The 16,938-nt window shown below is 41.5% G+C and overlaps 1 protein-coding gene across 3 annotated transcripts in view; it reads left to right on the plus strand.

The window, feature by feature from the left end:
- CHCHD6 (coiled-coil-helix-coiled-coil-helix domain containing 6) overlaps window positions 1–16,938 on the plus strand; it is a 717,658-nt gene that overhangs the window by 8,763 nt on the left and 691,957 nt on the right. For all 3 annotated transcript variants that reach the window (XR_008403230.1, XM_053720835.1, XM_053720836.1), the window contains exon 4: window positions 896–1,040. Coding sequence is in view for 2 of the 3 variants with exons in the window: in XM_053720835.1 (XP_053576810.1) it covers window positions 896–1,040 (145 nt within the window). In the remaining variant the exon portion in view is untranslated. The remainder of the gene's footprint in view (window positions 1–895; window positions 1,041–16,938) is intronic.

A 16,938-nucleotide genomic window follows, 5' to 3' on the forward strand; every position in this document is an offset into this window, starting at 1 on the left:
AAAGAGCGCTCTCATGAGCCCAATGCTTCCCAGCAATGCAAGCTCGTGTTCGCATTGCTGTTAACTTGTAATACCAGCGCATATTAGCGTGTGCTGGTATTACACAGTAAAGCGCAAATATCGCTTTTATGAAAGCGATATTTAGTGCTCCACTTGTAATCTAGCCCTATATGTTTTATGTGTATGGTGCTTTCTCCTTCACTTGACAAGACTATATAGTGTTCAATACACTAGCATTGTTTAGTAAATATTGTCCCCTTGTCTATTTAACCCCTTGAATACCAGAGATGACTCCCTATTTAGCAACCAATGGGCTAACATAAGATTGTGAATATTGTTTTGTTTGTTGTGTGACTTAAATGGTAAAATAATCTCTTTGCACTGGGCAACCCTAAATAGCAGGTGAAACTACAAAACTAAGTTATTTGTAATTGCGTTAGAAGCCAGTGTAACAAGTTGGCATGGAGAATGGCACATTACTTTACACCGCTACCCCGACAGGGATGTAGTGCTCTGAAATGATTTTGTATAGAGATTGTCCAGTTCTTGTGCTTGATAAAAATGGCCTATAGAGGAAGGTTTAACCATTAAAACTGCTCTGTTGTAAAACCAAAAGATTTGGGGCCCTCATCTAAAAGAGATTTAGTTTAGGTAAAACTTCCCTGGGAAATGAATCTTGTAGTCAAACTCATCTGTCCCCATGAGCGCACGCACATAAGTTGGGTAAGTTCAGTTCACCTGTGTGTTAATGAACAAGGTTAAACTTCCCTATATGAAAGCTTCAAAATAGAGTCAATTGGTTTTATGGTGTTATTTATTGGGCATCATTGCTTGCTTAGCCCCCTGGGGGATACACGTATTCAAATGTGAGACTGTTCATGTCTTCTTTCTCTAGATATGAGCGAGAACAAGCCATTATCCAGGAGGAGCTGGCACATCTCGCCAAGCGTGAGAGAGAGGCAGCGCATGGCAAATTAAGCTCTTCCATTCTATTGGAGAAAAACTACACGAACCAGGAGCGCAGGAGAGCTGAGATTCTGGTGTGTACTTATCCTATGCTTGATATACCAGATGCTGGTAATTGCCTATCCTGAGTAAATTTCTGTAGCAACAAGATGTGAATTGCTTAATCTACCAGGTGCTAGTGATAACTTACCCTGAGTATTCTTTTGTACCACTTGGTAACTAGGGTATGAGGTGCTTGATGTACCAGGTGCTTGTGAGTACCTATCCTGAATAACATTCTACATTCTTTACCACCAGTATGTGATAGGTTTGATATGGGTTTGATATACCATGTGCTTGTGACTTATCCCAAGTAACATTCTATACCACCAGGGTATGAAGTGCATGATATATCAGGTGCTTCTGAGTACCTATATAGAGTAACATTCTGTACCACCAGTGTGTAAGACGTTTAATATACTAGGTGCTTCTGAGTACCTATCCTAAATAACATTCTATACCACTAGGGTGTGAGGTGCTTCTTGATATACCTAGTATTTGTGAGTACCTATCCTTAGTAACATTCTTTACCGCTAGGGTGTGAGGCGTTTGATATATTGAGTAACTATCCTGACTAACATTCTATACCATTAGGGTGTGAGGTGTTTGATATATCAGGTGATTGTGAGTACCTATCTTGTGCAACATTTTGTACCACTAGGCTATGAGGCGTTTAATATACCAGATGCTTGTAAGTACTTATCCTGAGTAACATTCTATACTACTAGAGTATGAGGTGTTTAATATATCAGGTACTTGTGAGTACTTATCCTAATTAACATTTTCTATCACTAGGGTATTTAGTTTTTGATATGCTAGGCGCATGTGAGTATCTATCATGAGTAACAATTTATACCACTAGCATATGAGGAATTTGATATACCCGGTACATGTGAGTACCTATCCTTAGTAACATTCTTTACCGCTAGGGTGTGAGGCGTTTGATATATCGAGTAACTATCCTGAGTAACATTCTATACCACTAGGGTGCAAGGTGTTTGATATACCAGGTGCATGTGGGTACCTATCCTGAGTAACATTCTATACCATTAGGGTGTGAGGTGTTTGATATATCAGTCGATTGTGAGTACCTATCTTGTGCAACATTTTGTACCACTAGGCTATGAGGCGTTTAATATACCAGATGCTTGTAAGTTCTTATCCTGAGTAACATTCTATGCCACCAGACTATGAGACGTTTGATATACCAGGTGCATGTGAGTACTTATCCTAATTAACATTTTCTATCACTAGGGTATTAGGTGTTTGATAAACCAGGCGCATGTCATGAACTATCATGAGTAACAATCTATACCACTAGCATATGAGGCATTTGATATACCAGGTACATGTGAGTACATATCCTGAGTAACATTCTATACCACTAGGGTATGAGGCATTTGATACCAATAGGGTATGAGGTGTTTGATATACTTGGTGCATGTGAGTACCAATGCTGAGTAACATTCTATACCATTAGGTTATGAGGTATTTGATATAATAGGTGCATGTGAGTAACTATCCTGAGTAACATTTTCTATCACTAGGGTGTGAGGCGTTTTGGGTGTGAGGCGTAGGGTGTTAGTACCTGGTACTTGTGAGTACCTATCCTGTGTAACATTCTATACCACTAGTTGTGAGGCGTTTGATATTCCTGGTGCATGTGAGTACCTATCCTGAGTAACATTCTATACCACTAGAGTGTGAGACTTTTGATATACCTAGTGCATGTGAGTACCTATCCTGAGTAACATTCTATACCACTAGGGTGTGAGACGTTTGATATACCTGGTGCATGTGAGTACCTATCCTGACTAACATTCTATACCACTAGTTGTGAGGCATTTGATATTCCTGGTGCATGTGAGTACCTATCCTGAGTAACTTTCTATACCACTAGGGTGTGAGACGTTTGATATACCTAGTGCATGTGAGTACCTATCCTGAGTAACATTCTATACCACTAGGGTGTGAGACGTTTGATATACCTGGTGCATGTGAGTACTTATCCTAAATAACATTCTATAACACTAGTGTGCAAGGCGTTTGATATACCTGATGCATGTGAGTACCTATCCTGAGTAACATTCTATACCACTAGTGGATGAGGTGTTTGATATACCAGGCGCATGTGAGTACATGCCCTGAGTAACATTCGATACCACTAGGGTGTGAGACGTTTGATATACCTGGTGCATGTGAGTACCTATCCTGTGTAACATTCTATACCACTAGGATGTGAGGCGTTTGATATACCTGGTGTATGTGAGTACCTATCCTGAGAAACATTCTATACCACTAGGGTGTGAGGCGTTTGATATACCTAGTGCATGTGAGTACCTATCCTGAGTAACATTCTATGCCACTAGGGTGTGAGGCTTTTGATATACGTAGTGCATGTGAGTACCTATCCTGAGTAACATTCTATACCACTAGGGTGTGAGGCTTTTGATATACCTAGTGCATGTGAGTACCTATCCTGAGTAACATTCTATACCACTAGGGTGTGAGGCTTTTGATATACCTAGTGCATGTGAGTACCTATCCTGAGTAACATTCTATACCACTTGGGTGTGAGGCTTTTGATATACCTAGTGCATGTGAGTACCTATCCTGAGTAACATTCTATACCACTAGGGTGTGAGGCTTTTGATATACCTGGTTGATTTGAGTACAGTACGCTTGATTACTTACTTTGGAAAAGACATTCTCTTGGAGAATGAAAGGCAAAACAGGGGAAGTACGAATGAGGAGGCAATAAAGGTTTTCTGTTAGCTGTATGTATAATCACCCCCTCTGCCCTGCAAATATGAATAAGCTGGCTCCCTGTCTCTATTCTCTCAGTCCCCGGTGGGCACAAGTGAGCTCATGATTCAGGCGTCTGTGCCTGCACTAAACCCCGTGCTGAGAGGTGGGTGCTGCAGTTATTTAGTCATAAAGTGCAGTAGAGCTTTGCAGATATCAGCACAAACATGTCTGCCATCTGCTTGTATTTACAAAAATGCTGATGTTATTGCTTTGTGTATGATAAAGTCTAATGTAGCAGCAAATACGCACGTAACTTATGGCTGTGTCGTGTGCAGGTTATATTTATCTCTCTAGTTGGCACAACCTGTAATAGAATAGTGTAAAATACACACGTAGCTTACGGCTGTGTATCCGCTGTGTCGTGTGCAGGTTATATTTATCTCTCTAGTTGGCACAACCTGTAATAGAATAGTGTAAAATACACACGTAGCTTACGGCTGTGAATCCGCTGTGTCGTGTGCAGGTTATATTTATCTCTCTAGTTAGCACAACCTGTAATAGAATAGTGTAAAATACGCACGTAGCTTACGGCTGTGAATCCGCTGTGTCGTGTGCAGGTTATATTTATCTCTCTAGTTGGCACAACCTGTAATAGAATAGTGTAAAATACGCACGTAGCTTACGGCTATGTATCCGCTGTGTCGTGTGCAGGTTATATTTATCTCTCTAGTTGGCACACCCTGTAATAGAATAGTGTAAAATACGCACGTAGCTTACGGCTGTGTATCCGCTGTGTCGTGTGCAGGTTATATTTATCTCTCTAGTTGGCACACCCTGTAAGAGAATAGTGTAAAATGCACCCGTAGCTTACGGCTGTGTATCCGCTGTGTCGTGTGCAGGTTATATTTATCTCTCTAGTTGGCACACCCTGTAAGAGAATAGTGTAAAATGCGCACGTAGCTTACGGCTGTGTATCCGCTGTGTCATGTGCAGGTTATATTTATCTCTCTAGCTGGCACAACCTGTAAGAGAATAGTGTAAAATGCGCCCGTAGCTTACGGCTGTGTATCCGCTGTGTCGTGCGCAGGTTATATTTATCCCTCTAGTTGGCACAACCTGTAATAGAATAGTGTAAAATGCGCCCGTAGCTTACGGCTGTGTATCCGCTGTGTCGTGCGCAGGTTATATTTATCCCTCTAGTTGGCACAACCTGTAATAGAATAGTGTAAAATACGCACATAGCTTACGGCTGTGTATCCGCTGTGTCGTGTGCAGGTTATATTTATCTCTCTAGCTGGCACAACCTGTAAGAGAATAGTGTAAAATGCGCACATAGCTTACGGCTGTGTATCCGCTGTGTCGCGTGTAGGTTATATTTATCTCTCTAGTTGGTTGGCACAACCTGTAATAGAATAGTGTAAAATGCGCACGTAGCTTACGGCTGTGTATCCGCTGTGTCACGTGCAGGTTATATTTATCTCTCTAGCTGGCACAACCTGTAAGAGAATAGTGTAAAATGCACCCGAAGCTTACGGCTGTGTATCCGCTGTGTCGTGTGCAGGTTATATTTATCTCTCTAGCTGGCACAACCTGTAAGAGAATAGTGTAAAATGCGCACGTAGCTTACGGCTGTGTCGCGTGCAGGTTATATTTATCTCTCTAGTTGGTTGGCACAACCTGTAATAGAATAGTGTAAAATGCGCACGTAGCTTACGGCTGTGTATCCGCTGTGTCGCGTGCAGGTTATATTTATCTCTCTAGTTGGTTGGCACAACCTGTAATAGAATAGTGTAAAATGCGCACGTAGCTTACGGCTGTGTATCCGCTGTGTCGCGTGCAGGTTATATTTATCTCTCTAGTTGACACAACCTATAATAGAATAATGTAAAATGCGCACATAGCTTACGGTTGTGTATCCGCTGTGTCGTGTGCAGGTTATATTTATCTCTCTAGCTGGCACAACCTGTAAGAGAATAGTGTAAAATACGCACTTAGCTTACGGCTGTGAATCCGCTGTGTCGTGTGCAGGTTATATTTATCTCTAGTTGGCACAACCTGTAAGAGAATAGTGTAATATGCGTACGTAGCTTATGGCTGTGTATGCGCTGTGTCATGTGCAGGTTATATTTATCTCTCTAGCTGGCACAACCTGTAAGAGAATAGTGTAAAATGCGCACGTAGCTTACGGCTGTGAATCCGCTGTGTCGTGTGCAGGTTACATTTTATCTCTCTAGTTGGCACAACCTGTAATATGCAAAACAGAAAGAGAAGCAGTCTGCCAGGAACGAACAGCAGCATCAATAGCTTGTTCTATGGCCCGGTTACCACCTGGAAGTAGCTTCTTTCTGCCCAATTGTGCTTTTCACAGAGGAAAACTTTCCTGTAGTATCTCAGTCTGATCCCGCCGACAAGGTCAGTCCAGCCCCGAAATACCTCTCCTCTGAACAAGGAAAAGGCAACCTCAGACAATCGTTTCGGCCTTCTGTGGGCCTCGTCAGTGAGGTGCAGCCATATTCCTCTAAGCACATTGGGCAAGGAGTCCACGTCTGGTTTCCCCCATAACCCATAGGGAGACTATCCCCAGGGTCATATTTACATATGCAAAACAGAAAGAGAAGCAGTCTGCCAGGAACGAACAGCAGCATCAATAGCTTGTTCTATGGCCCGCTTACCACCTGGAAGTAGCTTCTTTCTGCCCAATTGTGCTTTTCACAGAGAAAAACTTTCCTGTAGTATATTGACCTGTAATAGAATAGTGTAAAATGTGCACGTAGCTTACAGCTGTGTATCTGCTGTGTCGTGTGCAAGTTACATTTTATCTCTCTATTTGGCACAACCTGTAATAGAATAGTGTAAAATGCTTAAGTAGAATGAAACATAAACAAGGGGCGCCAACATAGTGTGAATCGTACAAAACAGGTGAGGTAAAACAATGTGCAAAATACTACTCACAAAAGAAGTGGCACCTTAAGCGAATAAGATGCTAGCAGGCAGGCTGACGTTCAAAACCAGCAGTCAGTACGCTGGGGGTCTCACCGTGAGACCCGTGGGAACCGGATGGAAAGGTGAGCGGTCACAGTGATTACCTATTACCTATTCTCACAGATTTATATACTTTCATATTATTTTATCATTATTTTTTATCATATACACCTCGATTATTTGTTTTGATAATATAGGTGATAACACTAGTTACATGCACCTTCTGTACACACTAGGTCCTCACTTCGAGTTTAATTAGGTTTTTGTTTAGGTTTATTGACCATATTCATTCATTTACTTATTACAGTATTTTCGATGCAGATCTGCTCCTCGCATATCCTAGGCTATTTTATAGACCAACTAGTACACGATCCGCTCAACACTCATTGATAGTTATACATTCAATTCAGCTTTTAACATCATATTCTCTTTTAGTCACATGTCCAGTCTAACCATATCCGTAATTCCCCATTAAACACAGATTTATCTCCATGTCTATAACACCCCAGCCTTATATTCATATCATAGAGTTCCATAACACTGGTTCCCGCACCTTCCGCACATTACATTCTCTCACCTATCCCGTTCATACAGGATACATAACCGTTAGCTTAGATAGCTCCTTTCGCATGACCACTGCCTCGCACACCTCAGGTTCCCAGTTCGAGTCCAGTCAGTTTCGACGTAATTTATTTTTGTTTTCTACTATGGATAGTTTTTTCTTATTAGCGTATTCCGCTTTTATATATTCTCTCGTTTACAAATAAACATAAACAATAAAATTAATATTTATAGTGGATTCTTAAATTTAGATTCCAGAGTTTATATATTCTCTCATGATTTTTCTATTATGAGATTTCAGCTATCCACTGAATACATAAAGTTTCCAACTCGTTGACCATACCATTTGCATAACACCTTCACTTACTGTAGTCTGATAGACCTTTTATCTGTCATGCCAGACAGCTTTTTTAGTTCGACGTTTGCCCTGCACACCCACGGTCACAAGTTCGAGTCCAGCTAGGTTCTCCACGAGATTCTAGTTATGTTGTTAGGGATCATAGGCTATATATTTTTTCTTATGCCTTCTAAGGGTATTTCTCTTGTAAGGTGTATCCAGTCCACGGATCATCCATTACTTGTGGGATATTCTCATTCCCAACAGGAAGTTGCAAGAGGAAACCCACAGCAGAGCTGCAATATAGCTCCTCCCCTAACTGTCATAGCCAGTCATTCTCTTGCAACTCTCAACAAGCCAGGAGGTCGTAAGAGAGTGGTTAAATATAGCTAGTTTATTTTCTTCAATCAAAAGTTTGTTATTTTTAAATAGTACCGGAGTTGTGCTATTTTATCTCAGGCAGTAAATAGAAGAAGAATCTGCCTGAGGTTTCTATGATCTTAGCAGGTTGTAACTAAGATCCATTGCTGTTCTCACATATGTCTGAGGGGATTACACAGATGAGGTAAAACTTCAGCGAGAGAATGGCGTGCAGTTTATTCTGCTATCAGGTATGTGCAGTTATAATTTTTTCTAGAGATGGAAAACACTAGAAAATGCTGCTGATACCGGATTAATGTAAGTTAAGCCTGAATACAGTGATTTAATAACGACTGGTATCATGCTTACTTCCAGGGGTAATACCCTTATGATATTGCAATATAAAACGTTTGCTGGCATGTTTAATCATTTTTATATATGCTTTGTTGATAAAACTTTATTGGGGCCTAGTTTTTTCCACATGGCTGGCTTAAATGTTGCCTAGAAACAGTTTCCTGAGGCTTTCCACTGTTGTTATATGAGTGGGAGGGGCCTATTTTAACGTTTTTTTTGTGCAGTTAAAATTACAAACTAAGACATCCAGATTCCCTCAAAGGCCCTCTGAATGCTATAGGACATCTCTAAAGGGCCCAAAGGCTTTCCAAAGTCGTTTATTGGGGAAGGTAGGGCTACAGCTTGCTGTTGCAGTTGGTTTTGACTGTTAAAAAAAACGTCTATTTCATTTTTTTGATCCGTTTTTTGAACTAAGGGGTTAATCATCCATTTGCAAGTGGGTGCAATGCTCTGCTAGTCTATTACATACACTGTAAAAATTTCGTTTGATTTACTGCATTTTTTCACTGTTTTTCACTGTTTTTCAAATTCTGACAAAATTTGTTTCTCTTAAAGGCACAGTACCGTTTTTTATATTTGCTTGTTAACTTGATTTAAAGTGTTTTCCAAGCTTGCTAGTCTCATTGCTAGTCTGTATAAACATGTCTGACATAGAAGAAACTCCTTGTTCATTATGTTTAAAAGCCATGGTGGAACACCCTCTTAGAATGTGTACCAAATGTACTGATTTCATTTTAGGCAATAAAGATCATTTTCTGTCTTTTAAAAAATTTTATCACCAGAGGAATCTGACGAGGGGGAAGTTATGCCGACTAACTTTCCCCACGTGTCAGACCCTTTGACTCCCGCTTAAGGGACTCACGCTCAAATGGCGCCAAGTATATCTAGGGCGCCCATAGCGTTTACTTTACAAGACATGGCGTCAGTCATGGATAATACACTGTCAGCGGTATTAGCCAGACTACCTGAACTTAGAGGTAAGCGAGATAGCTCTGGGGTGAGACAAAATGCAGAGCATACTGACGCTTTAAGAACCATGTCTGATACTGCCTCACAATATGCAGAAGCTGAGGAAAGAGAGCTTCAGTCAGTGGGTGATGGTAATGACTCAGGAAGATACCTGATTCTAATATTTCTACATTTAAATTTAAGCTTGTACACATCCGCGTGTTGCTTAGGGAGGTTTTAGCTGCTCTGAATGACTGTGATTCCATTGCAGTGCCAGAGAAATTGTGTAGACTGGATAAATACTTGCAGTGCCGGTGTGTACTGATGTTTTTCCAATACCTAAAAGGTTTACAAAAATTATTAATAAGGAATGGGATAGACCAGGTGTGCCGTTCTCTTCCCCTCCTATTTTTAGAAAAATGTTTCCAATAGACGCCACCACACGGGACTTATGGCAGACAGTCCCTAAGGTGGAGGGAGCAGTTTCTACTCTAGCAAAGCGTACTACTATCCCTGTCGAGGACAGTTGTGCTTTTTTAGATCCAATGGATAAAAAATTAGAAGGTTACCTTAAGAAAATATTTATTCAACAAGGTTTTATCCTACAGCCCCTTGCATGCATTGCCCCTGTCACTGCTGCTGCGGCGTACTGGTTTGAGTCTCTGGAAGAGGCTTTACAGGTAGCGACTCCATTGGATGACATACTTGGCAAACTTAGAGCACTTAAGCTAGCCAATTCTTTTATTTCTGATGCCATTGTTCATTTGACTAAACTAACGGCTAAGAATTCTGGTTTTGCTATACAGGCGCGCAGAGCGCTATGGCTTAAATCATGGTCAGCTGACGTGACTTCAAAATCTAAGATACTTAACATTCCCTTCAAGGGGCAGACCCTATTCGGGCCTGGTTTGAAGGAGATTATTGCTGATATCACTGGAGGAAAAGGTCATGCCCTTCCTCAGGATAGGTCCAAATCTAGGGCCAAACAGTCTAATTTTCGTGCCTTTCAAAACTTCAAGGCAGGTGCGGCATCAACTTCCTCTAATAATAAACAAGAGGGAACTTTTGCTCAATCTAAGACGGTCTGGAGACCAAACCAGACCTGGAAAAAAGGTAAGCAGGTCAAAAAAAGCCTGCTGCTGCCTCTAAGACAGCATGAAGGAACGGCCCCCTATCCGGTAACGGATCTAGTAGGGGGCAGACTTTCACTCTTCGCCCAGGCGTGGGCAAGAGATGTTCAGGATCCCTGGGCGTTGGAAATTATATCCCAGGGATATCTTCTGGACTTCAAAGCTTCCCCCCCAAAAGGGAGATTTCACCTTTCACAATTATCTGCACACCAGATAAAGAGGGAGGCATTCTTACACTGTGTACGAGACCTCCTAGTTATGGGAGTGAACAGGAACAGGGTTTTTACTCAAATCTGTTTGTGGTTCTCAAAAAAGAGGGAACCTTCAGACCAATTTTGGATCTAAAGCTCTTAAACAAATTCCTCAAAGTTCTGTCGTTCAAGATGGAAACTATTCGTACCATCCTACCACTGATCCAGGAGGGTCAATATATGACTACAGTGGATCTAAAGGATGCTTATCTTCACATTCCGATACACAAAGATCATCATCGGTTTCTCAGGTTTGCCTTTCAAGACAGGCATTACCAGTTGTAGCTCTTCCCTTTGGATTAGCTACAGCCCCAAGAATCTTTACAAAGGTTCTAGGGTCGCTTATGGCGGTCCTAAGGCCGCGGGGCATAGCAGTAGCCCCTTATTTAGACGACATCCTGATACAGGCGTCAAACTTCCAAATTGCCAAGTCTCATATGGACGTAGTACTGGCATTTCTGAGGTCGCATGGGTGGAAAGTGAACAAGGAAAAGAGTTCTCTATCCCCACTCACAAGAGTTTCCTTTCTAGGGACTCTGATAGATTCTATAGAAATGAAAATTCACCTGATGGAGTCCAGGTTATTAAAGCTTCTAAATTCCTGCCGGGTTCTTCATTCCATTCCGTGCCCTTCTGTGGCTCAGTGTATGGAAGTAATCGGCTTAATGTTAGTGGCAATGGACATAGTGCCGTTTGCACACTTACATCTCAGACCGCTGCAACTATGCTTGCTCAGTCAGTGGAGCGGGGATTACGCAGATTTGTCCCCTCAACTGAATCTGGACCAAGAGACCAGGGATTCTTTTCCCTGGTAGCTATCTCGGGTCCATCTGTCCAAAGGTATGACCTTTCGCAGGCCAGATTGGACAATTGTAACAACAAATGCCAGCCTTCTTGGTTGGGGTGCAGTCTGGAACTCCCTGAAGGCTCAGGGATTGTGGACTCAGGAGGAGTCTCTCCTTCCAATAAATATTCTGGAACTAAGAACGATATTCAAGGCTCTTCAGGCTTGGCCTCAGTTAGCAACTCTGAGGTACATCAGATTTCAGTCGGACAACATCACGACTGTAGCTTACATCAACCATCAAGGGGGAACAAGAAGTTCCCTAGAGATGTTAGAAGTTTCAAAAATAATTCGCTGGGTAGAGATTCACTCTTGCCACCTATCAGCTATCCAGGTGTAGAGCACTGGGAGGCAGATTTTCTAAGTTGTCAAACTTTTCATCCGGGAGAGTGGGAACTCCATCCGGAGGTATTTGCACAACTGATTCATCGTTGGAGCAAACCAGAACTGGATCTCATGGCGTCTCGTCAGAACGCCAAGCTTCCGTGTTACGGATCCAGGTCTAGGGATCCCAAGGCGACACTGATAGATGCTCTTGCAGCGCCCTGGTCTTTCAACCTGGCTTATGTGTTTCCACCATTTCTTCTGCTCCCTCGACTGATTGCCAAGATCAAGCAGGAGAGAGCATCGGTGATTCTGATAGCACCTGCGTGGCCACGCAGGACCTGGTATGCAGATCTAGTGGACATGTCATCCTTTCCACCATGGTCTCTGCCTCTGAGACAGGACCTTCTACTTCAGGGTCCTTCCAACCATCCAAATCTAATTTCTCTGCGGCTGACTGCCTAGAGATTGAACGCTTGATTTTATCAAAGCGTGGCTTTTCCGAGTCAGTTATTGATACCTTAATACGGGCACGAAAGCCTGTCACCAGGAAAATTTACCATAAGGTATGGCGTAGATATCTTTATTGGTGTGAATCCAAGGGTTACTCATGGAGTAAGGTCAGGATTCCTAGGATATTATCTTTTCTCCAAGAAGGTTTGGAAAAAGGATTGTCAGCTAGTTAAGCGTCTGGCAGATGTTCCAGATGTTCAGGCATTTTGTCAGACTTTAGTTAGAATCATGCCTGTGTTTAAACCGGTTGCTCCACCATGGAGCTTAAACTTGGTTCTTAAGGTTCTTCAAGAAGTTCCGTTTGAACCTCTTCATTCCATAGATATCAAACTTTTATCTTGGAAAGTCCTTTTTTTGGTAGCTTTTTCCTCGGCTCGTAGAGTCTCCGAGTTATCTGCCTTACAATGTGATTCTCCTTATCTGATTTTTCATACGGATAAGGTAGTCCTGCGTACCAAATCTGGGTTTTTTACCTAAGGTGGTATCTAACAAGAATATCAATCAAGAGATTGTTGTTCCATCCTTGTGTTTCACAATCTGGACGTGGTCCGTGCTTTAAAGTTTTTACTTACAAGCTACTAAAGATTTTCGTCAAACATCTTCTTGGTTTGTTGTCTTCTCTGGACAGAGGAGAGATCAAAAGGCTTCGGCAACCTCTCCTTCTTTTTGGCTAATAAGCTTAATCCGCTTAGCCTATGAGACTGCTAGACAGCAGCCTCCTGAAAGGATTACAGCTCATTCCACTAGAGCTGTAGCTTCCACTTGAGCCTTTAAAAATGAGGCTTCTTTTGAACAGATTTGCAAGGCGGCGACTTGGTCTTCGCTTCATACTTTTTCAAAATTTTGCAAATTTGATACTTTTGCTTCTTCGGAGGCTATATTTGGGAGAAAGGTTTTACAGGCAGTGTTTCCTTCCATTTAAGTTCCTGCCTTGTCCCTCCCTTCATCCGTGTACTTTAGCTTTGGTATTGGTATCCCACAAGTAATGGATGATCCGTGGACTGGATACACCTTACAAGAGAAAACACAATTTATGCTTACCTGATAAATGTATTTCTCTTGTGGTGTATCCAGTCCACGGCCCGCCCTGTCATTTTAAGGCAGGTAATTTTTAAATTTAAACTACAGTAACCACTGCACCCTATGGTTCCTCCTTTCTCGGCTTGTTTTCGGTCGAATGACTGGCTATGACAGTTAGGGGAGGAGCTATATTGCAGCTCTGCTGTGGGTTTCCTCTTGCAACTTCCTGTTGGGAATGAGAATATCCCACAAGTAATGGATGATCCGTGGACTGGATACACCACAAGAGAAATAAATTTATCAGGTAAGCATAAATTGTGTTTTTTGCTTTAATACACAGTATTATGAATAATTATAAATTGATATCTTTGATGGATATAATATTATGGGATAATAATCCTTTTTCAGTGTGCTTCAAAGTAACTAACTCAATGTGGATATTCTTGTTGTCTTTTGTAGCTGTTTTACTATACATAACTTCATTTCCGTTTTATTATTTTAGTTTTTTTCATATGCATTTTTATATATGTTTTATCTATTACAATTTCCCCAAATGGATTTTTAACAAATATACTTTATTCCACTAGACATTAGATTTTAAATGTTATATAGAGATGACCTCTATTATTATTTCCGGGTCACCTTTGGGTTTAAATAGGACACAATACCATATCTTATTATGCCTGATGAAACGGTCCTGTGCTGACCGAGAAACGCGTTGCAATTATAAATAAAGACAATTTGCCTTTTAAACCACAACCCGTTTTTTTCTGTGGCACCGTTCACCTTTTTCCTGTTCAGGATATTCACCAAGTATCTGTGCGCTGATACAGCCAGTTTTCCTGACACAGACTCTTACCGAGAGCAGACTTTGGGGAGAACACTCCTTCCTCCTGAGCACACACCTGGTTGTTGGCTTCGGAAGGACTTTCACTGTGACCGCTCACCTTTCCATCCGGTTCCCACGGGTCTCACGGTGAGACCCCCATCGTACTGACTGCTGGTTTTGAATGTCAGCCTGCCTGCTAGCACCTTATTCGCTTAGGGTGCCACTTTTGTGAGTAGTATTTTGCACATTGTTTTAGCTCACCTGTTTTGTACGATTCACACTATGTTGGCGCCCCTTGTTTATGTTTAATTCTAGACACCTGATCCATCACACCGTGGACACAAGCGGAACTTTGCCGAGTACTCAAGTACCATCAATATTTATTTTGTGCTTAACTTTGGACATTTTTGTTTCGGACACTATATGTTTGGACACTGCCACAGACTTTTATAATTTCTTGTGTTATTCATATATTTTCACATTCATCATTTTTATTACACTTTTTTTATGCAAATTTCAAGAAAATCACCTGATACATTTCACAAGATTATTTTCACATTTGGCTTTCAAATCTTTCTATTATCCTTAATTACACCCTTTTTGTGTTTCACTATATATACACTTCTCTACAAGAGTTGATCAAGACATTTAGGTTATATTTTAAATTAGAGCCTTTTTATCATAGTTTTTTTACTATTATTCATTTATCATTTGTTGTCATCAACAGCGCATCCTCATAGTTTTTCCTTTGGGAATTACTTTTTATCTGTAAAATGCGTAAGTAGCTTACGGCTGTGTATCCGCTGTGTCGTGTGCAGGTTACATTTTATCTCTCTAGCTGGCACAACCTGTAATAGAATAGTGTAAAATGCGCGCATAGCTTACGGCTGTGTATCCACTGTGTCGTGTGCATGTTATATTTATCTCTCTAGTTGGCACACCCTGTAATAGAATAGTGTAAAATACGCACGTAGCTTACGACTGTGAATCCGCTGTGTCGTGTGCAGGTTATATTTATCTCTCTAGTTGGCACACCCTGTAATAGAATAGTGTAAAATACGCACGTAGCTTACAACTGTGAATCCGCTGTGTTGTGTGCAGGTTATATTTATCTCTCTAGTTGGCACACCCTGTAATAGAATAGTGTAAAATATGCACGTAGCTTACGGCTGTTTATCCGCTGTGTCATGTGCAGGTTACATTTTATCCCTCTAGTGGGCACAACCTGTAAGAGGTCATGTGATCAGGGAGGTTGTGTGCCATGTGATCAGGCAGGTTGTGTACCATGTGATCAGGGAGGTTGTATGCCATGTGATCAGGGAGGTTGTGTGCCATGTGATCAGGCAGGTTGTGTGCCATGTGATCAGGGAGGTTGTGTGCCATGTGATCAGGGAGGTTGTGTGCCATGTGATCAGGGAGGTTGTGTGCCATGTGATCAGGGAGGTTGTGTGCCATGTGATCAGGGAGGTTGGGTGCCATGTGATCAGGGAGGTTGGGTGCCATGTGATCAGGGAGGTTGGGTGCCATGTGATCAGGGAGGTTGGGTGCCACGTGATCAGGGAGGTTGCGTGTCACGTGATCAGGGAGGTTGCATGCCAAGTGATCAGGGAGGTTGCATACCACGTGATCAGGGAGGTTGCATGCCACGTGATCAGGGAGGTTGCGTGCCATGTGATCAGGGAGGTTGCGTGCCATGTGATCAGGTAAGTTGCGTGCCATGTGATCAGGGAGGTTGTGTGCCATGTGATCAGGGAGGTTGTGGGCCATGTGATCAGTGACGTGTGTCATGTGATCAGGGAGGTTGTGGGCTATGTGATCAGTGACGTTGTGGGTCATGTGATCAGTGACGTTTTGATGCACTGGTGATGCTTTAGGTGATTTTAAACACACACAGGTTACATGATTTCTTAGCTACACTCACAGCTATAAATGTCAGAGCTTTTTTTGTTGTGTGAGCACATCATCCCCAACAGTATTTTGATGTTAAATATTAAATAAAAAACTATTTGTGGTACTAGCTTTGTGTCCTGATGTTTCACATAATTTGGCCGGTTTGTGCTTCCGACTGTTTTTTTCCCTTAGTTTCACCACGTGATAGAACAGTTTGTACTCATGTGTCATATGTAACCTTAGTATTATTTTTTCTTACCCTTAAATGGAAAATGAACTCACACTATTTCTATGTGCTGGAGGTGATAGCTGTAGTACAAGATGGGGGGTATCTACTTTTTTTACCCCCCGCAATAAACTAACCTAAGATCCCTTATTTGAAAGCAGCAATCCTCCTCTTTCAAATGAGTCGTCCTGTGTTTATCTTGCTGCCATGTGACTGTCAGAACAACGATAAATACCTTATAGATTTTGTTCTTTTTTGTTGGGTCTGGCAATTTGTAAGAACCCTTAATCCCCACAACCCTAAAATATTATAAAACCCCACATATAAAAGAATCAAGTTCCACCATTGATATAATTTGTTTCATGTCATGAAATATTTATATGTTATATAATACAGCTTATACATGTAACCTAAAGGTAGTTTTATATCATGTTTATACACAGCACCCTCAGACAGACAGTACAGTAATCAGACAGGTAATATTTATATGTTATATAATACAGCTTATACATGTAACCTAAAGGTAGTTTATATCATGTTTATACACAGAACCCTCAGACAGACAGTACAGTAATCAGACAGGTAATATTTATATGTTATATAATACAGCTTATAC

This window comes from Bombina bombina, chromosome 7 (assembly GCF_027579735.1).
Source record: "Bombina bombina isolate aBomBom1 chromosome 7, aBomBom1.pri, whole genome shotgun sequence".
Lineage (NCBI taxonomy): Eukaryota > Metazoa > Chordata > Amphibia > Anura > Bombinatoridae > Bombina > Bombina bombina.